Source organism: Ovis canadensis, chromosome 8 (genome assembly GCF_042477335.2).
Source record: "Ovis canadensis isolate MfBH-ARS-UI-01 breed Bighorn chromosome 8, ARS-UI_OviCan_v2, whole genome shotgun sequence".
NCBI classification, from domain to species: domain Eukaryota; kingdom Metazoa; phylum Chordata; class Mammalia; order Artiodactyla; family Bovidae; genus Ovis; species Ovis canadensis.
Genome location: NC_091252.1, coordinates 38,930,244 through 38,955,906, shown reverse-complemented (window position 1 = coordinate 38,955,906; position 25,663 = coordinate 38,930,244). Strand labels below are relative to the sequence as shown.

The following is a 25,663-nucleotide window of genomic DNA, read 5'->3' as shown; positions in this document are numbered from 1 at the left end:
TGCCTGTGTATGCTTGGGAGTTTCTGGCAGAGATATTGTTCAACAGTAGCCTGGAATGTGGGGTCAAGGACACTGAGTGCAACAGTCCTGGGAGTCCCAGCATGCTGAAATAAGTCTTTTTGAAGGAGGTTGCCATTGCCATTGTCCCTACCATAGTCTGGCCTCAGGCCAAACTACAGGGAGGGAACACAGCTCCTCCCATCTGCAGAAAATTGGATTAAAGAGTTACTGAGCATGGCCTTGCTCACCAGCACAAGACCCAGTTTTCCCCCAGTCAGTCCTCCCCAGTCATGAAGCTTGCACAAGCCTCTCATCCTCATCCATCACAGGGAAGACAGAATGAAAACCACAATCACAGAAAACTAACCAAGCTGATCACATGGACCACAACCTTGCCTAACCCAATGAAACTATGAGCCATGCTGTGTAGGGTCACCCAAGATGGACAGGATATGTGGAGAGTTCTGACAAAATGTCCACTGGAGAAGGGAATGGCAAACCACTCCAGCATTCTTGCCTTGAGAACCCCATGAACAGTATGAAAAGGCAAAAAGATATGACACTGAAAGATGAACCCCCAGGTCAGTACTTGTCCAATATGCTACTGGAGAAAAGCAGAGAAATAGCTCCAGAAGGAATGAAGAGGCTAAGCCAAAGTGGAAACAGTGCCCAGTTGTGGATTGTCTGGTGGTGAAAGTAAGTCTGATGCTATAAAGAACTATATTGCATAGGAACCTGGAATGTTAGGTCCATGAATCAAGGTAAATTGGAAGTGATCAAACAGGAGATGGCAAGAGTAAACATTCACATTTTAGGAATCAGTGAACTTAAATGGACCAGAACAGGTGAATTTAATTCAAATGACTATTATGTCTGCTACTGTGGGAACAATCCCTTAGGAGAAATGGAATAGCCCTCATAGTCAACAAAAGAGTTCAAAATGCAGTACTTGGATGCATTCTCAGAAACAACAAAATGATCTTGGTTTGTTTCAAAGGCAAACCATTCAATATCACAGTAATCCAAGTCAATGCTCCAACTGATAATGCTGAAGAAGCTGAAGTTGAATGGTTCTGTGAAGATCTACAAGACCTCCTAGAACTAACACCAAAAAAGAGATGTTCTTTTCATCACAGGGGACTAGAATGCAAAAGTAGGAAGTCAAGAGATACCTGGAGTGACAAGTAAATTTGGCCTTGGAGTACAAATTGAAGCAGGACAAAGACTAACAGAGTTTTACCCAGAGAAGGTGCTGGTCATAGCAAACAGCCTCTTCCAAAACCACAAGAGACGACTCTACACATGGACATCACCAGATGGTCAATACTGAAATCAAACTGATTATATATTTTGTAGCAGGGGAGCCTGGTGGGCTGCCATCTATGGGGTCGCACAGAGTCGGACACGACTGAAGCGACTTAGCAGCAACAGCAGCAGGAGCAGCCTACGATAGAGAAGCTCTATACAGTCAGCAAAAACAAGACTGGGAGCTGACTGTGGCTCAAATCATGAACTCCTTATTGCAAAATTCAGACTTAAATTGTAGAACGAAGGCAATGGCAGCCCACTCCAGTACTCTTGCCTGGAACATCCCATGGATGGAGGAGGCTGGAAGGCTGTAGTCCATGGGGTCACTGAGGGTCGGGCACGACTGAGCGACTTCACTTTCACTTTTTACTTTCATGCATTGAAAAAGGAAATGGCAACCCACTCCAGTGTTCTTGCCTGGAGAATCCCAGGGGTGGGGGAGCCTGGTGGGCTGCCGTCTATGGGGTCACACAGAGTCGGACATGACTGAGGCGACTTAGCAGTAGCAGCAACAGTGAAAACTACTAGGCCATTCAGATATGGTCTAAATCAAATCCCTTATGATTATACAGTAGAAGTGATAAATAGATTCAAGGGATTAGATCTGGTAAACAGAGTGCCTGAAGAATTATGGACAGAGGTTCATAACATTGTACAGGAGGCAGTGATCAAAATCATCCCCAAGAAAAAGAAATTCAAAAAGGCAAAATGATTGTTTGAGGAGGCCTTACAAGTAGCTGAGAAAAGAGAAGTGAAAGACAAAGGAGGAAAGGAAAAACATACCCATCTGAGTGCTGAGTTCCAGAGAATAGAAGGAGACATAAAGTCTTTTTAAGATCACAATGCAAAGAAATAGAGGGAAACAATAGAATAGGAAGGACTAGAGATCTCTTCAAGAAAATTAGAGATAACAAGGGAATATTTCATCCAAGATAGGTGCTATAAAGGACAGAAACAGTATCTTAAGGAGAGGTAGCAAGAATATGCAGAAAAGGTCTTAATGAACCACAATGGTGTGATTACTTACCTAGAGCCAGACATCCTGGAGTGTAAAGTCAAGTGGGCCTTAGGAAGCATCACTACAAACAAAGCTGAACTCCAGCTTTGTTTGATGGAATTCCAGCTGAACTATTTAAAATCTTAAAAGCAGATGCTGTGAAAGTGCTGCACTCACTATGCCAGCAAATTTGGAAAACTCAGCAGTGGCCACAGGACTGGAAAAGGTCAGTTTTCATTCTAATCCCAAAGAAGGGCAATGCCAAAGAATGTTCAAACTACCATACACTTTCACTCATTTCACATGGTAGCAAAGTAATGTTCAAATACCATCAAGCTAGGCTTCAACAGTATATGAACATAGAACTTCCAGATGTATAAGCTGGATTTAGAAAAGGCAGAGGAACCAGAGATCAAATTGCCAACATCTTGAATCATAGAAAAAGCAAGGGAATAAAACACACACACACACATCTGCTTCACTGACTATGCTAAAACCTTTGCCTGTGTGGATTACAACAAACTGTGGAAAATTCTGAAAGAGATGGGAATACCAGACCACCTTACCTGCCTCCTGAGAAACCTGTATGCAGGTCAAGAAGCAACAGTTAGAACCAGACATGGAACAGCAGACTGGTTCCACATTGGGAAAGGAGTACATCAAGGCTGTATATTGTCACCCTGCTTATTTAACTTACATGTAGAGCACATCATGTGAAATACTGGGCTGGATAAATCACAAGCTGGAATCAAGATTGCCAGGAGAAATATCAATAACCTCAGAGATGCAGATGACACCATGCTTGTGGCAGAAAGCAAAGAGGAACTAAAGAGCCTCTTGATGAAGGTGAAAGAGGAGACTGAAAAAGCTGGCTTAAAATTCAACATTCCAGAAACTAAGATCATGGCCTCCAGTTCCATCTCTTCATGGCAAATAGATGGGGAAACAATGAAAACAGTGACAGACTTTATTTTCTTGGGTTTCAAAATCACTGTGGAAGGTGACTACTGCCACGAAATTAGAAGACACTTGCGTCTTAGAAGAAAATTTATGACAAGGCTAGACAGTATATTAAAAAGCAGAGATATTACTTTGCTTACAAAGGTCCGTATAGTCAAAGCTATGGTTTTCCAGAAGCCATGTATGGATGTGAGAACTGGACAATAGAAAAGCCTGAGTGTGGAATAATCAACGTCTTCAAATTGTGGTGCTGGAGAAGACTCTTGAGAGTCCCTTGGATAGCAAGGAGATCAAGATAGTCCATCCTAAAGGAAATCAGTCCTGTATATTCATTGGAAGGACTGATGCTGAAGCTGAAGTCCCATACTTTGGCCACCTGATGCGAAGAACTGACTCACTGGAAAAGACCCTGATGCTGAGAAAGACTAAAGGCAGGAGGAGAAGGGGATGACAGAGGATAAGATGGTTGGATGGTATCACCAACTCAATGGACATGAGTTTCAGCAAACTCTGGGAGATGATAGTGAAGGACAGGGAAGCCTGGTTTGCTGCAGTCCATAAGGTCGCAAAGAGTTGGACACGACTAAAGCTGAAACTCCAGTACTTTGGCCACCTCATGCGAAGAGTTGACTCATTGGAAAAGACCCTGATGCTGGGAGGGATTGGGGGCAGGAGGAGAAGGGGATGACAGAGGATGAGATAGCTGGATGGCATCACTGACTTGATGGACATGAGTCTGAGTGAACTCCGGGAGTTGGTAATGCACAGGGAGGCCTGGCGTGCTGCGATTCATGGGGTTGCAAAGAGTCGGACACGACTGAGCAACTGAACTGAACTGAGCAACTGAACACCAGATGTCTGCCAATTCCACAAAGAAAGGCTATGTAGTCTGTGCAGAGTACCTGTGACCAGAGAAGCATGGTACCCAGAGGAAATCAAAAGAATACATGAATGGCTGGGACACAGTAATCCAGGTGGAAAGTGGTACAAAACAAAAGTAACCCCAGGTTTCTCAACGTTGGCACTATTGACATTTGGGGCCTGATAATTCTTTATTGTGGGAGACTGTCTTGTGCACTGTGGAATATTTGGAAGCATCCCTGGCCTCTACCCTCTAGATGCCAGTAGCACCTCCCCCAAGTTATAATAACCAAAAAAGTCTCCAGACATGGCCAAATGTCCTCTGAGGGTAAAATCACATTTGGTTCAAAACTACTGGAAAGAGATAGGCAGGGAGCAGACCATGTAGGTCTTTTTATGGAGTTTTTTTTTTTTTTTTTGTACTATGAGCAATGGGAAGCCTTTAGAGGCTTTAGATGTTAAAGGGGAGAATGGATAACATAATCTAAGCTCCATTTCTAAAAGATCCTCTGCTAGTAGTGAATAAAATGGAGGGGAGAATAAGCCCATGCCAGAAGGAAAGTGGAAAGACCATTCAACAGGCTAAACCAGTTTAGAAGCTGCTAGACTAGTTCTAGTGCCTGATAGTGACAGCTTGGACTAGGGTAGTGGGTGGTGGAGATGCAGTTGGATGGATTTGAGACATTGGAAGTAAAATCAACAGGACTTAGTGATAGATTGGACATGTCGGGTGAGATAGAGACATCTGGAATGATTTGTGCTAGAGGAAGTAGATGGGTGGTGGTGCAATTTACTAAGTGGGGAAGCTGGAGGTGGCCTAGGTTCATGGGGGAGAGCACATGATTTGATCATGTTAAATTTAAGGGGCTTTTGAGATGCCCAGAAACAGATGCTAAATAGATAATTGGATATGTGGGTGTGGAATTCTAGGAGGTCTGGGTTGGAGATACAAATGGGGGAGCAAATGGTCGAAAGATGGTTATCTCAGCTGTGAAAGTGTACAATCTCCAAGGGAAGGACTATTGGAAGAAAAGATGGAAGTCCTAGGAGCTTGAGTGTGGGCCACTATTTGATGACCTGATAAAGAAGAAATGGCTAAAAAATTGGTGATAGCAAGGAAAATGTGGAGTCCCAGAAAGCCACCTCAGAAAGTGGGTCAATAAGCAGGGAACGCTAAACCATGTCAAATTTTCCTGAGAGATTACATAAAGATGACTATAGAAAGTCTGCTGGATGGTCATTGTTGGTCTTTGTAAAAGTGGTTCGGGTGGCTTGATGGAAATAGGACATAGATGGGAATGGGTGAGGATTAGGAGGTGAGGAGAAGGAGACAGGTGATGTTTTAGGAGGGATTGGACTGTGAGAAGGAGGGACATAAGGTGGAACCTGGGGAAGGGTATGAGGATATTTTAAAATAAGAGGGCCAGGAGCATGTATCAGTGTCAGTTGGGAAATTTCTGGTTGAGATGAATTAGATGTGCAAGGAGAAGAGATGCTTCAGAGTGGGAGGGAATGACCTTAGTGAAGGGGAGTATAATAGGCCCCTACAGTGCAGAGGGAGCAGTAGAGGAGGGGCAAGCATGGTGAGTTTGTGTGTGAATGGAGAAGAGGATGGGCATCAGCTGAGACTGAGGGAGGCTGGACATTGGGAGTGGGGAACAGGGTAGAGGAGTTTGAAATTATGAGAGTTATTATGAGAATAATGATTCCCAGGAAGCAATAGGCCCTTGGTCATCTAAAAATAAAACTATGATTGGACTACTCAAAGCTTGTGTTAGTTTCCTAGGGTTGCCATAACAAAGTACCACAAAGTGAGTGGCTCACAACAGCTGGGAGAGAAATTTATTCTCTTATGATTCTGGAAACAGTCCAAAATCAAGGTGTCAGCAGGACCATGCTGTCTCTGAAGGCCCCAAGGGAAAACCCTCATTACCTCTCTGGCTTCTGGTAGTTGTCAACAATCCTTGGTGTTCCTTGGTTTGTAGATGCATTACTCCAGTCTCTGCCTCTGTCTTCAAGTGGCCTTCTCTCCTCTGTGTCTGTTTCCAAATTTCCTCTTTTTATAAGAACACCACTCATTGGATTGAGGCTCACCTTAATCCAGTATGACCCCATCTTAACTTGTGTACATCTGCAAAGACTATTTCCAAATAAGGCCACATTCACAAGTTTCAAGTGGACATGAATTTTGGGAGGACACCAAGTCATGAGATTGTGTTAATGCATTTTAGAAGTGTTTATAAGATTAAGAGAAATAGCTGATTATAGATCTCAAGGGCCTCACATACATGTGAGGCCATACATACACACATGGTATCATAGGCAACAAACCTTGTAGTGTCTCCACTGTCGCCGTGTGATAGATGAAGAAATGGAGTCTAAAGCCTAAGTGACTTGCTTAAAGTGAGGTCCTGGCAGAGTGCATGCGTGCTCAGTTGCTTCAGTCGTGTCAGAATCTTTGTGACCCTAAATGCTGTAGCCCTCCAGGCTCCTCTGTCCATGGGATTCTCCAAACAAGAATACTGGACTGGCCATGGATGGGAATGGCTGCCCATTCAAGTATTTTTGCCTGGAGAATCCTCCCATGGACAGAGGAGCCTAGTGGGCTACAGTCCACGGGGTTGCTAAGAGTTGCACATGACTGAGCATGCATGTATACATGATGATGAAGGTGAATTTTCTATTCTTACTTAAAGCCCCAACCACCAAAGCTGTGCTTTTAATCTGGGTATCATGTGGCACCTTATGCCACGTGGTGAACCCTCAGAGAAGTAAGCAAATAATAAATTGTGTTTCTTGTCAAAAAAAAGTTACTTTCAATGAATTCACATTCTTCATTAAAATTTTTTTTTAAATCATGTATTTATTTTGTTGCCATTACTATTGGAGTCAGATGTAAAAAATATTGCCAACTATGATAATAAGGAGTTTACCATATATGTTTTTTTATTAGAATTTTATGCTTTCTAGTCTTACATTCAGGTCTTTAATCTATTTTGAGTAAATTTTTATATATAATGTAAAATAATGGTCTAGTTTAATACTTTTACCTGTGGCTGTTCATTTTTCCCAATAAGGAAAAAAGAACTAAAGAGATTGTCCTTATCTCATTGTATATTAATGCCTCTTTTGTGGTAAATTAATTGGCATATATGTGTTGGTTTATTTCTTGGCTCTATATTCTGTTTCATTTATCCAATTTTTTATGACAATGTCATAACTGTTTTGATTACTATAGCTTTCTAATATAGTTTGAAATCTGCAGGGACAGGGTGGTGGGGGGAATACTGGAGTGGATTGCCATGCCCTCCTCCAGGGGATCTTCCCAACCCAGGAATTGAACCCACGTCTCTTACACCTCCTGCAATGGCAGGCGGATTCTTTTACCACTAGAGCCACCTGGGAAGCCCCAGGACCTAAACACAGGCACTCTGGCTTCAGAGACCACATTTATCCCTTGGCTCTACTGTCTGTCTTTTCCCAGATAATCCTGAATTAATTATAAAATTTAATCAACTGGTTAATCTATCCATCTTAGGAACTACTCTTCCCTGACATTCTTTGTTGTCATCTTTTTCCCTACACATAGCTAGCTCTTTGTACATTCCTCATGTCTACAGCTCCATGCTGATAGCCCACTGTGTGGAGACCGAGCCTGCCATTTTGTCCATTTGAGCTGGCAAAATATTGCTCTCCCTGTTCTGGTAACTTCCAGGCTTGGCTTTTTTTCCCAGGTCCAGAGCATCCAATTCATGGAGTTCTCAGAAGTGGAGAACCAGGATGACTACTACAGTATGGATGCTGGTTACATCCACACCCAGGACCAGCAAGGGGTGTATGTCATGTATGATGAAGCCTTGAGTGATCTGAAGGACCTAGAGACAAAACTGCTGCTTGTGGCCAGCCATTACATTGAGAGAGAAAAAGGTCAGAAGTCAGATTTTTAAAAATCAACCAGACAAAAATCAACCTATCCAAATGGACAAAAAACGCTAAGGGCTCTATTTAACACCTCCCGCCTCAAAATATAAACACATATATAATAGTAACACATACCACTCTAGAAAAGATAAAGTTTTGTTTCCAGCTCAAGTCCCCCATTTGTTGGAAACTGTAGCTTGGTTATCAGTTCAGTTCAGTTCAGTCGTTCAGTTGTGTCCGACTCTTTGCAACCCCGTGAATCACAGCACGCCAGGCCTCCCTGTCCATCACCAACTCCCAGAGTTCACTCAGACTCACGTCCATCGAGTCAGTGATGCCATCCAGCCATCTCATCCTCTGTCGTCCCCTTCTCCTTCTGCCCCCAATCCCTCCCAGCATCAGAGTCTTTTCCAATGAGTCAACTCTTTGCATGAGGTGGCCAAAGTACTGGAGTTTCAGCTTTAGCATCATTCCTTCCAAAGAAATCCCAGGGCCGATCTCCTTCAGAATGGACTGGTTGGGTCTCCTTGCAGTCCAAGGGACTCTCAAGAGTCTTCTCCAACACCACACTTCAAAAGCATCAATTCTTCGGCGCTCAGCCTTCTTCACAGTCCAACTCTCACATCCATACACGACCACAGGAAAAACCATAGCCTTGAGTAGACTGACCTTAGTTGGCAAAGTAATGTCTCTACTTTTGAATATGCTATCTAGGTTGGTCATAACTTTTCTTCCAAGGAGCAAGCGTCTTTTAATTTCATGGCTGCAGTCACCATCTGCAGTGATTTTGGACCCCCCAAAAATAAAGTCTGACACTGTTGTTTAGACTCTACTTGTTGCCCAGTAGCATTTCTGCATTACGTACTAGGTGCAGGGCCCTGAGGGAAGCAAAGTAAGCAAGTGAAATTAATGACTTTTTTCCCTAAGTGACAAAAAAAGAAATAATTGACCTTGGGGAAACTGCAGTTAGAAGCAGAAATATTTCTGAGTTCCTTACAAAAAACCACCAGGATGCAAGAAGACCTGGCTAGGAAAATGTCAGACAAGCCCCAGAGGGAGAAATCATTAGTCAGGGTAATCAAATAACCTATAATCTGTATTCTCTCTTTCTTTTGGCATCACTCAAATTTATCCAGTTTTAGAAATCAATGAGGTAAGAATATTCCTGTTGGAATAATATGATGGCATTAGTATTCCATTTGGAAAGAAATTAGAGTTTCTAGATGAATTGTAACACCTAAAGGGAAATTTACCAAGAGATTGTGCTATTTTGTAATATATGTAGACTTTAATTAAGGATAATTCATGTTCATATTTTTATAAAATGCTGCTCTAAGAATGTTTGACAGTTAACCTTTCAGATCCCAGAAAGAATTAATTTAGTATTAGTTTAAATTCTTTGCTCTCCCTTTGCCAAAGACCATTTGGGATATGAATCATGGGATGCAGTGATGGCATCCAACATTCCAGAGCACCTAATTTCAACTTTTAGCTTTTATCTTTACTGGTGATCCTACATACCAATGCATCATTTTTGCTGATGTTAATTTATAATAGAATGTGACTGTGTTTAGCTACCAAGAACTTACTTTGACTGAAATACTTAGTCACATGAGCATATCTCACTGAGCTAGTGAGTATATGGTCATTCATTGTGAAATGATTTCCCAACTGCTGCTGGAGAAATTCCTGACCAGTGGCTTTCTGTTGTTCAGTACCCATCATATTCTTGATAATCACTAAACCTGAAAATCCCTTACTTTTTAATATTTTATTCTGAAACAGACTACTTAAAATTTTAAGCAAAATAATGCTGACAATGAAAACTTACAGTACTATAGTGGGAAAATATTTTAGCTGAATAATGGCAATGGTTACCCTTACTGATTTAAGTTAGTAATTAGCACAACTAAGAAATACGTTAGAAATTTCCCTGAAAATTTTTGACTTGGTTGGCATCAATTGATACAGCAGTTTAAACTAGGTTTGTTGTTAAATCACCAGGAACCTGTTTTTACAGAGGAGAAATGTATGTTTTGCTTTTAAATTACAGGTTTGAGGAGATTTTAGTAAATCTTTCATGTTAACTGAATTTTGGTTTATATTTCTAAAATTAGTCTTTTAAAATGAAAAGTAAACACAAAAACCTTTGTTGATCTAGAAGTCAGCAAGTATGAACTTAAGGCCTACCTAGTCTTGCCCATGTCTCTTTAGCCAATTCTTGGGAATCCCAGCTACCCATTTAGTGTTTTCATTCCTGAGAGGGAGCTGACAATCTGACGGGTCCATTTCTACTAGCAATACCTCTATAGTGAGGCCTGTCTCTAATCATTTTCATCCTTTTCTCTCCCAGGTCACAAACAGGGCAGCAAGTCACATACTGACCAGGACTGGGGATGGACCCATGCAGGTGTGGACAGATTTGCTGTGCTGTATGACATGTGGACTTGGGAAGCAACTCTTCTAGAAAGCAAGCGCCAGGTATTTTTGCCTAGAAAACAAAACACCTATTAAAAACATTCTTATAAAACCCAATATATTTTTTTAAACCCCATGGGTCTTTTAGGGCAACTCCCAATGAAGTGAATAAGTATTTTAAAAATCTTGGCTAGTTGTAAGTATATAATCAATTTTATGTTCTTTACTGTGGTTCTTTATTACAAAAAACAAAATGTGAAGGATATGCCTTCAGCTTAAGGGAAATTTGTTAGAGGGCTGTATAATTTAGGCCCTTTTATGACATGTATGCTTTCAAGGAGAATGTGTGTGATGATTCCATTCATGTTCATTGTGCTGTCAGGGACAGGCCTCACTTTGCTAAATGCAGACAAACCGACAGACCTTATTATGGTCTTTAGAAGGGTAGGCCACATGTGGGTGGGTGAGAGCAGTTGGGCAAGGATTTCCAGAAATGGAAATGACAGGATTTGAAGACTAGATGTTGGCATGAGAGAATGAGAGTGGAATTAAAATGACTTCCTCAAGCTCAGGGAGGAGGCTGTCGACTGAAACAGAATGAAAGAAGAGTGGCCTCTTTAGAGGGGAACATTTTTTTGAGTCTAGGACACAAGGCATGGAGGAGAGTTTGCTAAAACCCAGGTGTGAATGTCTTCCCAGGTGGCGCTAGTGGTAAAGAATCTGCCTGCTAATGCAGGAGACCTAAGATACACGGGTTCGATCCCTGGATCAGGAAGATCCCCTGGAGGAGAGGGCATGGCAACCCACTCCAGTATTCTTGCCTAGAGAATCTCATGAACAGAGGAGCCTGGCAGGCTACAGCCCATACGGATACAATTAAAGCAACTTAGCATGTATGCATAAATGTTTTATAGGAGCTGTAGGTTTGAAGTTCAGGAGCAGTTATGAGCTGAGGTGTAAAGGTGGAAGTCATACCATAGTAATGTATCAAAATGAGTAGTAAAAGAGATGTCTGAAATGGGTCCCTGGGAACACTTACATTTAAGGGGAAGGTCATGGGACAAGAATCCATGAGAGGAACAAGGAGTAGCCAAAGAGACTGCAGCAAAAAGAAAAGGATAACATTAGGAAAGCCCACAGAAAGAAAACAGTCTTAATTGGGAGAGGATGATTACCTGTGCGGAGAACAGTTGAAACATAAAGAAACGTGAGTCCTAACAACCAGACGGGGTTAGCCATCAGGCAGTCATCGTTAGCTTTGTAGGACTCTCTCAAAAAGCAGCAGAGGTGGAAACCAGGTTACAGGGAGTTGTGATGTGGTAAGAGGATGTGGATGGGGAAATGTTTTCTTTGAATTGTTTTTCTAGTAGAGGGTTTTACCATTTCATCTACCCTCTGGTCTGTTACTCATGGAGATGTAGATCATCCAATTTTGGAAAACAACTGGCTAGACTTCCAGGGTGCAAGCCATAGCTTTGAAAATTGTTCCTCTTTCCAAAGACAACTGGTCTCTAGAGTGTGCATCTGGACACTTGATCTGTCAGTTAGAAGCTCACTGTGATCAACTGAGTAAATGGGAGATTTAGCCTCATAGTATAGAAACTGGAGAGGCTGCAGTAAGTGTAAGTAATACAAAATCCTCAAACTCGACATGTTTATTTGTCCAGATTGAGTTGTAGGCAGTACCCCTTTTCTTTGCTCTCCCCACCTCTGTTTTCAGTTCTTCTAGGCCTCCTACGGAGGACTTGATAGTAGAGAAGAACAGAAAGGCAAAGAGTAATAAATAAACAAACCAATTTCTCCTCACTTTGGCCTAGTGTTCATTCTGTGCTAAGTTACCAGGGCTGTCTACTAGTTTCTTCTATGGTACATGAAAATATTCTAACTTAAAACAACCATTGAAAATAATCTCCCTCCTTTCTACCCTGAGAATAAGTTCCCTATAGAAACTGACTTATCTTTGCAAAAACCCGGAAAATGTAGCCTTCCAAATCAATTTCTGGAATTCCAGAAATTGTCAAAAGAGCCTATTTTTAATTGATAAACCAGACTTTTATCTGGAATACAATTGATTTCCCCCAGTACTGAGTCTACTGCTAAGTGTCTTCAGCTGTTTTTGATTGTTCAATATATTGGAATCACTAAAGTTAAAAATTGCTCAAATACATTAGGTTGCCTTAAATCCTTCAAGTAACCATATTATACAAACTGCTCATAAAAACAGAGCTGGTATGAGTTTAGGTGGATTAAGAGACTCAGAAGCCAGGCATCAGCTCTGCCAGTTCCTAAGTGACGTTTATACCAACTGCTAATTCTCTCCATAGCCATCAGAGGACACATTTTCAGGATAATTTGAATTAGTGTTTAGAGCACTAAGAAAAGGGAGGCGGGGGGAGCGCAGAAAATTCTGTGACAAGATGTGTCTGACACTGATTTTCTCTTTTACACTTTCATTTGACCTAAAGTACTGTTTTTAAAAGTTTTTTTAAATCCAAGAAATAAAAAGAGGCTTAGGTTAAAAAAAAAATGTCTATAAACACAGTATGGTTTGAGATTATTCATTCTGGCTCTTTTCTATTTTCTCCAATATTTGATGCCTACCATCAGTGTGCACCGCACATTATTTTGCCTGCAAGTTGGCCCTTGACATACACAGGTGACATTTGACAGGCTAGGAAGACTTCTTAGACAAATGTCAGTCCAGAGTTCAAATGGAAATGAGCCAGTTAGCAAACAGATAATAAATAGAACCTATGAGGTGTAAAGATCACGGCCCTACCCCTGATGAAAGAATTCATAATAAAATTATGCAAAGGGCCATCTGAGAGCTTTTCAAGGTGGAGGACAAAGCTTGAAAAAAGTGTTGTCAATTTAAAAAGAGCCACCTTTTCCTTCTCAACAACTGGGGGTGCCAGGTAAAATATGACAATATTTGCGACATACTAAAAAAAGTATTGGTTGTTTATCAGCAATTCAAATTTAATTAGATGACCTGTATGTTTATTTGTTAAGCCTGGTAATTCTACCAACAACAAAGTGATGATGGCAATTTAGCACCTGCCTCTGCAACCTGGTATCACCAGATTGGAATCACTAGCAAGAACCCTCCCCACAATCTTCCCCTGCCAAATAACCAAACAGTAGGACTCATTGTACAAAAGCAGGTCACAGCAATACAAATTCTATAAACCAGCTCCTGGGATTGCCCTGGTCCTGCCAAAAAGGTTTAAATTCATTGAGAATGATTTAGGGAAGTTACTGTTTCTTTCTTAATCTTCCCCTAGGCTATTGAGTGACAGCCTCCTTACCCCATCACTCCTTTGTTCCTGCTTTGTCTTCTGCTATTTAATAACTGAATGCTACTCTAGAGTAGAGAGCTCTGTGGATGGATTAATGTCATTTAGATCACCCTGATGGCTTCATTTTCCCTGAGGCTCTCTTAAAGACAAGGGATCTGCACCTTTCTTTATTTCACACTCTAAGGTGTGTGAGTTTTTAACTTGCGGGGCACACTCTCTGTCCTAAGTGTAACGTATAGTTCGGGCCAAGGCAGAAAGAGGAAAGACGACCTCAACAGAAGTAGGTTACCTTTATTCAGGCAAGGAGGGGCGACAGTCGGCCTAACGACCAGGCTGAGCGTGGAGAGAGATCAGGGAGGCTCCATATTTATAGGGTGGTTTGTGGAAGCGATAAGGGAAACATTAATCAGGCGGGATGTTTTGGGTATTCTTTAGTTGAGATGGCATTTGTAGTTGGGCAGGGGGTGATGAGTCTTCTGGGCAGGTGTAGGGGGTGGAAGGTTTCTGAACAGGGGGTGATAAGTCCCAGATAGATGCAACCGGCCTGGAGCATCAGGGCAGGACCTAAAGTTCTGTTTTGTTTTCTCCGATGATGATTTCTAGATGATTCAGCAAGGGCCTTTGAAACTGTTGTTTTCTTTTCTAGGCCCAAAAGTCTCCTTCACTAAGCTTTTAGCTTCTTCTGGTGTTATCCTTTGTATACTAAGGTTGACCCAAGTTCCCATGGACCAGTGTTTCCCAAAGTGCATCCTGCAAAACTGGATGCTAAATAAAGTGCAGTTCTCCTGGGTTCCCTTACCCTACTGCTCTCTACCCGGGTGCCCTTTCCCAATAAAATCTCTTGCTTTGTCAGCACATGTGTCTCCTCGGACAATTCATTTCCAAGTGTTAGACAAGAGCCCAGTTTCGGGCCCTGGAAGGGGTCCCTCTTCCTGCAACAAATGGCGACTCTGGCGGAGACTCTTCTTCACTGAGACTGACATCCTGACCACTCGGGGTACTCAGGGGCCAGCTTGCCTGCCAATGGACCAGACCCAGCAGCCGCAACTGGGACCCTTTTGTCCCTGTCCTCCTCCTGATGCGGACAACTGGCCAGAGTGCCCTGACCAGTAAGGAACAAGAGACTTTATTGACCTCTCTCCCCTTCCCTCTCTCTTTCCTCTCCTTAACCCTTTCTATCCTTCCCTGTTTTTCCAGTCCCCCAGTCCTAGATGCAGGAATCTGGTCGAAGGGCCCTCAGCCTGAGCTGAGGATTGGAGACTGATCACCTCCTCTTGGCAGAGAACTCGAATTCTGGTTCTGGTCTGGTCTGATTTCTGGTAGGGCTGAGTTCCAGTCCTCCCTTCTCTGGAGGCCCAGGGAAAAGTCCCATAAAGCCTGGGTATCTGTAGGTGGCAGATGTCTGTAAGGCCACCCCTTTCGCCCCCCTTCTCCCGCCTCCTCCCCCTTCTTCTTTCAACCTGGCTTCCTTTCCTCCCTTGAAATCTTTGATGTTAGTACTTGGATGAAGGAAATGGCAACCCACTCCAGTATTCTTGCCTGGAGAATCCCATGGATGGAGGAGCTTGGTGAGCCACAGTCCACGGGTCGCAAAGAGTCAGACAAGACTGAGCGACTTCACTTTCACTTTAAATAAAGTGCCCCAGGCTCTCCCTCCTTGAGCCTTAGCATTGAATAGCCTTCAGACACTGGACATCTATTGCTAAGGCAATATTTGATTCCTAGGTTTCTATTGATTCTCAAGTGTTTGCCTTCTTGGGAGCCTCAGGAGTTATTATTGCAAGATGGAGACACTCCTGGTTTTTCTTGCCACTCAGGTTCCTTTACTTCCTCCTGAGCTGTTGCCACCTATATTCAAGCAGTGCTGACACCCTCTCAGTTCTTTCTGGTCTTTCATTCCTAGCTATGGACTCTACACAATGAAAGGTGCTCTTTATCTCCTTTTAGGAAATTCCTTAGTTTGTTAAGAAGTGGGCTGGCTTCCAGGCCTCAAACCATCAGGAAGATCACTACCCAAGGAAACAAAAAATGCTCTTAATGCATCTCAAAGTGTGCTTGGCTATCAGGTTGGCAAAAATTGCAGACTCAACAATCCACTCCTTGCTGTCAACTAAGTGAACTCACTGGGCACACCTGCACCTTTGATGCTACAGCTACCCTCGGAGCTGAGGCCTTTCAGAAGCATGAGGCCTGCAGTAGAGGAGTGGGGTAAGAGAAGACTGAGGAGGGGCATGTTGAGCTGAGACTCTAGGGATGATGCTGGATTATATAGGCAGAGGAAAGGAATCCATTGCATTGTGAGGCTGGTGGGAGCAGAAGTTCAGAAGCTTTCAGCCAGAGTTGATTTTGTCCATCAGGTGATATAGACTCTGTTTAGAATCTAAAGGCTTTTCAGGGACCGTTGGATATATGTGCTATCTGAGAGAAAACATGCATTACATGGAAATATGAAAAGAAAATACAAAATAGATACCAATAAATGCTTAAATGACATGTCCATAAAATGTGAAAACTTTGAGTACTTGGAAACATCTCATTACATATGAAAATAATTTATAGATCAGATTTTCTCACTTCATAAAAATCCTCAAATACATACTACCGAGAAATCAGTCATCATTAATGAAATGTATTGCTCATAGCCAAACAATTTGAAAAGCAAAATTATAAATATCATTTAACATTTTTACCAAAAGAATTGATTAGGATATGGGTTTTAATATATTTGATATAGTATGGGACAGGGTCTCCAAAACTAAGTGTGTCTAAGGCCTATGAAAGTTTTAAAACAACCCAAAAAGAGTAACTACATTGTTCAGAACTACTTGCATATCAGCTCTTAGGTATCTGTTTGGGATTCCAGTCCAGTGAACTCTGAAGAGCTTTTTCTGATTAACACCATGACTAATTAAACACAAATAAAATTTACACGCAGAACAGAAATTCCCTAAGTTCATAAACAAATGTAAAAACAAAATAAACAGCATATCTTTCTGAGTTTCTTCAACACTTAGTGTGGGGAAGCCTTTTTCAGTTTTTAGAAAAGACTTGTGAACTTCAGTAAAACAGAAGCTTCCCGGATGCTCTTGAGAGTTTTGTACATAGGCCCTTCCGCGTGGAGTCTGATCTGGAATAAATACCTTTATATTTAGAGGGGACTTGCATCCTCCACTTGCCATTCTAACCCCTCCCCCACCATTTCTACATATGTAACACTTAAATAGGCAAGCTATTAAAGAGAAGGTGTCATAAATGGAGCTGATGATGTAGAAGAGGGGTGGAGGCTACTTGCCTGCCTTTGGTAATAGAATAAAACAGGGGGAGGAGAGTTGGTCTGTGGGAAAAGGTGTTGAAGATAAAAGAATTTGATGAAGTGACACCAAATTCACTGTCTCATTGGAACTTATAATTGTTAGATGTTGTATTATTCATGATATTACTCCCCTTTTATGTGTAGAGAGCAGAGGAAGAAGGGACAGAGGTGCAATGAGTGCTTTTTCCCTCGCCCTCCCTAACTTGGTCTGTGCTGCTCTGATGCTGCGGCTGCCCACCCTGGGCCAATACCCAGAGCTGTCTCTCTCCTATTGATGGTGAGAGGCTTCCCAAAGCATGGAAATGGTTGGGAGTTCACTTCTCTTCCTTTGCTGGGCCCTGTCCCCTGACTATAAACCTTATTTTCAGCTTCTGGACAGTTACTTTGAAGCCTACCAGCATGCACTGGACCCAGAGGAGAGATTTGCCTTAGCACAAGTGATCACAGACATTATGCACAGGTGCCCGAGGTTTGACTTCAGTCATCCTTACTTCATTAAGGCCTACCGAGAGGAATGCACCTGTCTGAGGCTTCACCTGCAGCTGGTGAGGGGCATCCTCAACCAGCAGGTGAGTATGTTTGGGTTTTTTTAGCCATGAAATTAAAAGACGCTTACTCCTTGGAAGAAAAGTTATGACCAACCTAGATAGCATATTCAAAAGCAGAGACGTTACTTTGCTGACTAAGGTCCGTCTAGTCAAGGCTATGGTTTTTCCTGTGGTCATGTATGGATGTGAGAGTTGGACTGTGAAGAAGGCTGAGCGCCGAAGAATTGATGCTTTTGAATTTTGGTGTTAGAGAAGACTCTTGAGAGTCGCTTGCAGTCCAACCAGTCCATTCTGAAGGAGATCAGCCCTGGGATTTCTTTGGAAGGAATGATGCTAAAGCTGAAGCTCCAGTACTTTGGCCACCTCATGCAAAGAGTTGACTCATTGGAAAAGATCCTGATGCTGGGAGGGATTGGGGGCAGGAGGAGAAGGGGACGACTGAGGATGAGATGGCTGGATGGCATCACTGACTCGATGAACGTGAATCTGCGTGAACTCCGGGAGTTGGTGATGGACAGGGAGGCCTGGCGTGCTGCGATTCATGGGGTCACAAAGAGTCAGACATGACTGAGTGACTGAACTGAACTGAAGATTCCATGTGAGAAGGGGATGGAAAACACAGGTCAAAACTGAAAACTGTATTTTCTTTTCAGTACCAATTCAGAAGCTGGGTTTCCTAGGACAGCATATACATAATGTTTATTTGTAAGCTTATTTGCATTGTTGAATGCTAAGCATAACTACAGTCTTAAAGGGAGGTTTCCAATGCTGATGACATTTAATAATCCACAAAGAATTGACAACCTATTTTCATTCAATCACAGTTTATCTATAGTGAAAGGACTAAGCCTACCCCTTTGTAAGACATTAAATGTGTACAATTATATATATATATTTTAATGTTGCAACTATTTCTAGAACACTACAGGAAATGGTCACAGTCTATGACTTCCAGGGAAAAGCTAATATAGTTCCTTAGGCCTGCTTTTAATTTTTTCCTTGTAGTCAATTATTTTACAGAAAGAAGTTTTCTTGTGCCTCTTAAGATTGCCTAAAGCTGGTTGCCTTTGCTTTTTCTGACTGATCCTTGCCTCAGACTAAAAAACAACCATGTCTCTATGTGAGGGAATCCCTAAAACTCATGTCTGTGTGAAAATTAGTCAAATAATGAAGATACACAAAGGGCTGATGTTCTGTTCTTCTCATGCCAAGGCTCATAACTCACATCCATGGGAAAGTTTAACTTTTCTAATTTTAACTTTTATGTGACATTTCTAGATAGAGTGTCAGCGTGAGTATGTCCAGAGGCTTTGGCAAAAAGGCCATCCAGATGCTAGCAATACATTTGGACTTCCCCTTAACATAATTTGCAAACAACTCATTTCCATCAACAATAGCTGGTAAGTTGGTGTTGTCTTTAGACATTTTACATTTAATTTCTGGATAATTTAAGGGTATACTGTTAAGTATACTACTGTTCTACAAAACACCACTCAAGTATTTGGTGATGCTGCTGCTGCTGCTGCTAAGTCACTTCAGTCATGCCCAACTCTGTGTGACCCCATAGACGGCAGCCTACCAGGCTCCGTCGTCCCTGGGATTCTCCAGGCAAGAATGGGTTGCCATTTCCTTCTCCAATGCTTGAAAGTGAAAATGAAGTCGCTCAGTCATGTCTGACCCTCAGCGACCCCATGGACTGCAGCCTTCCAGGCTCCTCCATCCATGGGATTTTCCAGGCAAGAGTACTGGAGTGGGGTGCCATTGCCTTCTCCGATTTGGTGATGAGAGAAGTAAATATAAAAGGCATAGAAGAGGGATTCCTTTGTGAACTCGATATTGATTCACTTTGCAAATAACGAATAAGAGGCCAGAATTTACACTTATGCACTTTTCACTTTCATGCCTTGGAGAAGGAAATAGCAATCCACTCCAGTGTTCTTGCCTGGAGAATCCCAGGGATGGGGGAGCCTCATGGGCTGCCATCTTTGGGGTCGCACACAATCAGACACGACTGAAGTGACTTAGCAGCAGCAGCCACCGCAGCAGAAGCAGCAGCCCCTGGGTGCAGAATCTTCATTCCCATGAGAAGTCCTAAAAAACCCAGTTGGTATTAGAATGCTGTCAAAGGATTTATTAGAGGTTCCATATAAGTCAACATATAAGAAACATGGATGTGCTTAAAATTTTTCAAAAAGGAATTTCTTTTTTCTAGCAAGTGTCAGCAGAAGGGTTTCTGCAGACTCATCTTGTGACCCCCACCCCACCCCTTTTGTTGTAGATTGAATTTCCTGAGATTACCTGGAGAGAGTTCATAAGTTCACCTCCTCGATATGTAGTGTGACTCACCCTCACTGCACCTTTCCAGGCTTTGAGGGTACAGAGGAACCAAGAAGCTGGTGACAAGCTCCAAGCTGGGCTGGATCTTTAGTTCTATGTAGGTATAGAAAGGGAGAAGGCAATGGCAATCCACTCCAGTACTCTTGCCTGGCAAATCCCATGGACAGAGGAGCCTGGTAGGCTATAGTCCCTGGGGTCTCTAGGAGTCAGACACGACTGAGTGACTTCACTTTCACTTTTCACTTTCATGCATTGGAGAAGGAAATGGCAATCCACTCCAGTGTTCTTACCTGGAGAATCCCAGGGATGGAGGAGCCTGGTGGGCTGCCGTCAATGGGGTCGCACAGAATCGGACATGACTGAAGCAACTTAGCAGGTATAGAAAGGCCCTTGACTTGACTGATACTATATCCTTTATTTCCAAAAGAATAACCCACAGACAAGTGTTTTATTGTTTCTGGCCTCATTCATTTATAAAATATAACATCTTTATGGCAAACATGAATGATTCCAATAGTTGTATACAGAACTTACGGAGAAGGCAATGGCACCCCACTCTAGTATTCTTGCCTGGAAAATCCCATGGGCAGAGGAGCCTGGTAGGCTGCAGTCCATGGGGTCGCTAAGAGTCGGATACGACTGAGCAACTTGACTTTCACTTTTTACTTTCATGCATTGGAGAAGGAAATGGCAACCCACTCCAGTGTTCTTGCCTGGAGAATCCCAGGGACCGGGGAGCCTGGTAGGCTGCGGTCTATGGGATCGCACAGAGTCGGACATGACTGAAGCGACTGAGTAGCAGCAGCATACAGAACTTAAAAACCATCTTCATTATCATTTTGGGAAGAAAAAGGGATAAAGAATCAGGTGAAAAATAGAAATAGTCATGGAAGGTATTTGTTTAATATTTAGACACTTTGAAGTTATCTCATTCTCAAATATTTGGCTAATGAAATGTTGACAGGTTTTCCATATACAATTTTAGATTTTTTTTTCTACTTTGTTGAGATACAATTGACATACAGCACTGTATAAATTTGAGCTTGCCAGGTGGCACTCGCGGTAAAGAACCTACTTGCCAACGCAGGAGACATAAGAGATGAATGTTCAGTCCCTGAGTCGGGAAGATCCCCTGGAGAAAGGCATGGCAACTCACTCCAGTATTCTTGCCTGGAGAATCCCACGGTGGGCTACAGTCCATAGGGTCACTAAGAGTCGGACACAACTGAAGCAGCTTAGCAGCTTAGCATATATAAATTTAAGTGTACAGCATAATGATGTGACATACAATGAATGAATCTTATTCTTACTGGCTTTTAGAGTAAACTATGTCTTAAAAAAAGTTCACATTAAAGCAAAAAGCATGTTGTGTAACCTGATGGGCTCCCTGGACAGCCTCTAAGGCCCTGTTGACCTGCCAGTTTTTTATAATGCCCTGGATTGTAAGAGTGTTTTATTGGTCTTGAGAAATATAAGATCTGGAAACAGAATAAGTTCTTCATCGTGTAAAATTTGTCATTAATTGTTTCTTTTCATTAAGCTCGGCTTTGACAAACATTTATCTGCTGGAGTTCCACCCTTCCCTGGGCCTGGCTTCCTGTATCCCCAGCGCCCTCGAGCACCTCCTCAGGGAGGCCCGCCACACTTGCAGGCCCACATCAGCCAGTGCCCTCACCTTGCTGGAGAGACGTGTGCTGCAGCTGGCCCTGGATGTGTGGCTCACCCCAGCCAAGCCCGAGTCCTGGTACAGTGCACAGCTCCAGAAAGATGTAGGTTCTCTGAAGGGGTTAGGTGGGTCCTTGGCAAAGAGAATGTTTCCTCCCAGATGTTACTACTTAGCTTTGTTTTTGTTTGGCTCTATTCCCCTCCTGTTTGGCCAGAGATCGATCATAGTCCTAGGGCTTGCCAACATTTTTATGGGTTTTTTTGTTCATTTTGGTCAATGTTTCCAGTTTATTGGGGTGCTGCTACAGTTATCATTTAAAGGGAAATGTACACAGGTAGGGGGAAAGTATTTTCTGGTTTGTTATAGTTTAACAATATATATTTTTTAATTAAATTTTTTTCTTTCTAAGACTCTTCCTAAAATGTACTGTTTTGTCCTGAGCTAAAATCTGGTAGAGGAGAGATAGTGCTGAGTGAGGGAGGAGTCAATGATCAGGACTAAGTTCAGCCCTGCCATTAACTTGGGTTTCCCTGATAGCTCAGTTGGTAAAGAATCCACCTGCAATGCAGGAGACCTGGGTTTCTAATTTGATCTTACCCTCTGTAGGTACTTGCTATAAGATAAAGGAAATATCCAGGCTTCAGCTGCCAGAAATATCTGTTCCACAGGTCTATCTCAGCCTCCTATCTTCTCCAGTTCAAACAAAAGTTTGTTTTCTTTTAAACTAATTTTAAGTTAATCAAAAAATAGAATTCAGAGTTTTAGCAAAAGAGGAAAACAGAAAATTACCCTAAATATAACCACTCAAATGCATTTGTAATCATTATTTTTCTGAATTCAAGTATTCTTTATATACATATTTTACATAGTTCTTTCTAATCATGTCTTCATATACTATCTCCTGTTTTTCTAAGTTGCATCATATTATATATTCTTCCCTGTTGCTAATAGTCTTTATACTTAACCTTTATGACCACAAAATTCCTTTAAGTGGTGAATGATAATTTATCCAACCATTTCCCTATCGAGAGACATTCAAGTAATTTCCAATGTTTTATTATTATTAAAAATTCCATAAGATACATCTCTATGCTCACAGATTCTACCATATTTTGAATCAATTCCTTTGGATAGATTCTTAGAATTGAATTTACTGAAAGAAAATTTAAGTCTTTGGATACATGTTGGCAGATCACTTTCCAGAAAAGTCATGCCAAACTGTAATACCACCAATAGTGTCTCAGGGTACCAGTTCTGCAATATTCTACAGCGTTAGGTGTAAGCATATAATGTCTGTACTAATATATGCATATAATATATAAAGGTGGCATTACACTGTTAATTTTCTTTCCTTGCTATTTGTTGAGATTAAATATTCTTCCAAATGTCATGATACTAGCTGTATTTTTTATGAATTTTCTGTTCTTCCCCTTAGATTATTGTTCTCTTGGAATCCTAATATCATTCCTATCCACTTACACAAGCGCCTCTTAAAAAAAACTTTAACCATTTGTCCATAATGTTTTCTGCAACTATTTTCCCCAATTTGTCTTTTAAATTTTTAACAGAAACTTATTTTCATATAGTCAAATCTGTTTATCGTTTCCTTTGTGATTTCTTCTATCATAAATCCAGAAAGCCAAACTTCCTCCAGATGTTTCATATTTGTCTTCCTTTATTCTAACTTCTAACGGTTTTTATTTTATTTCAAAAATATTTAACTCCTTTTAGTATTCCACCTGGAGTGTGTGTGTATGTGCGTATGAGTGAGTATGTGGTGTAAGATATGACTCAAAACAGAATTTTTCCCCACATTATTACCTGTGTAGCCTACTACCATTTATTGAGGATTATTTTCACACTGTATTACGGTACCAGGGTTTCCCTGGTGGCTCAATAGTAAAGAATGTGCCTGCCAATTCAGGAGACCCAGGTTTGATCCCTGGATCAGGAAGATCCCCTGAGAAGGAAATGGTGACCCATTTTGGTATTCCTGCCTGGGAAATCCCATGGAGAGGGGAGCCTTGGGCACTATAGTCCATAGGATTGCAAAGAGTCAGACACGATTTAATAACTAAAACAGCAGCAATTATGATACCAGATTTTTAAAATGTATTTTTAGTTCTCTTAAAAATTGTAGTGAATATCTGGGCTGATGCCACACAGTTTTATTTTTGATTGATTGATGGATTGTCACTCTGCATGGCTTTCAGAATCTTAGTTCCCCAACCAGGGATTGAACCCAGGCCCTCAGTAGTGAAAGTACCGAGTCCTAACCACTGGACCACCAGAGAATTTCCCATACAGTTTAAATTATTATTTTTCAAAATATGTTCAAATTGAGACCTAGAAATGATAAATGTTCAGATTAATCTTTTGTACTGGGACAGGAAATGGGGCAGGTATTGTGCTCAAAAGACAAGCAGGAAATTAATAAATCTCTTGATCACTTTGGAAGACTTCAATTGTCTAGAAATTGCATCCTTGAGTAGGCAAGGCCTTTGGTAGATAAGTCTATCTACTCTTGGGATGCCAAACCAGGAAAGACAGACTATAGGTGGTCCCCAGACTTGATCCTTGCTGGAAGTGGTATATTAGAAGCTAGCAAAAATGTCAGAGCAGAGGAGGTGACCAAGCCAGGAGGATGTTAAAGAACAATGTAGTAACTTCACGAATCACCCAAGGTTTGGATGACTTGAGCAGAGGAGCACTGAAGAGGCAGCTTGGTGTACTCTAGAACTGCGGCTTGGAGCTAGGAAACATAAATTCATTCTTGGTGCTGTTGTCTGACCTTAGAAAATGTCAGTGTTGCTTCAGATCCCTAACTGATAAAATGGACATAATAGAATCTGTGATTTAAATCACGAGGATCTTGTGAAAATAAAAATGAGTTAATATACATGAAAATACTTGAAAATTTTGAAACTTTAATTAGAGTTTATAAGAAATTATCATTATTATCATTGGTCACTAAAATACTTGAAATATATCAGAGACTTCTATTTAGGTCATCTTTGTCATTTCTCTCTTTATTTTGGCTTAAAACATTTATAATAATGATAATAGCAAATGCTATGTACCAAGTACTTTTGCATATATTTAACTCAACCCTCTCAACAACCCTATGATACAGTTATGATTTATTAGTTCCTGTTAAGGCTATGGTTTTTCCAGTAGTCATTTATGGATGTGACAGTTGGACTGTGAAGAAAGCTGAGCGCTGAAGAATTGATGTTTTTGAACTGTGGTGTTGGAGAAGATTCTTGAGAGTCCCTTGGACTGCAAGGCGGTCCAACCAGTCCATCCTAAAGGAGATCAGTCCTGAGTGTTCATTGGAAGGACTGATGCTAAAGCTGAAACTCCAATACTTTGGCCACCTCATGGGAAGAGTTGACTCATTGGAAAAGACCCTGATCCTGGGAGAGATTAGGGGCAGAAAGAAAGAGGACTACAGAGGATGAGATGGCTGGATGGCATCACTGACTTGATGGACATGAGTTTGAGTAAACTCTGGGAGTTGGTGATGGACAGGGAGGCCTGGTGTGCTGCGATTCATGGGGTTGCAAAAAGTCGGACACGACTGAGCAACTGAACTGAACTGAGGTGCTGTTATTATCCTTACTGCCACTTTACAGATGATGAAACTGAGAGACAGTTAAATTGAGTGAATTGCCCTAAATCTCACAGCTTGTAAGTGCCAGAGCTAGAACTCAAGCCTAGGAACTCTGGATCCAGAGTCTGTACTGCTGACATATTTTTCTTAATATGTTCAAATTTCTTTCTTTATTTTGTATTTTTAAAAGTATTCTGTTTTCTTTCAGCTATTTTCAGCTAAAGTGATGGGTGATCCGTTTCTTGTGGGGGAGACAGGCCTGCTTGCACTCAAATCTGCAGCAGACCAAGGACAGAACCAAGGCCAAGATTCCCAAGTGCTGCTCCTGGAGATGTTTTCCAAACTTTTGGAACTCTTGACCCTCCGGCATAGGCTGATAGAGATGAGTCTGGAGAGTGTACACTTGGCACGGTCAGTTGGGG

General features: G+C 41.7%; 1 protein-coding gene across 1 annotated transcript in view; it reads left to right on the top strand.

The window, feature by feature from the left end:
• Nucleotides 1-25,663, top strand: part of LOC138444753 (uncharacterized) — a 193,241-nt gene that overhangs the window by 74,465 nt on the left and 93,113 nt on the right. Inside the window, exons 16-21 of the mRNA XM_069598139.1 lie at nucleotides 7,861-8,053; nucleotides 10,401-10,528; nucleotides 17,446-17,646; nucleotides 18,904-19,025; nucleotides 21,503-21,731; nucleotides 25,450-25,652. Coding sequence (XP_069454240.1) covers nucleotides 7,861-8,053; nucleotides 10,401-10,528; nucleotides 17,446-17,646; nucleotides 18,904-19,025; nucleotides 21,503-21,731; nucleotides 25,450-25,652 — 1,076 coding nt within the window. The remainder of the gene's footprint in view (nucleotides 1-7,860; nucleotides 8,054-10,400; nucleotides 10,529-17,445; nucleotides 17,647-18,903; nucleotides 19,026-21,502; nucleotides 21,732-25,449; nucleotides 25,653-25,663) is intronic.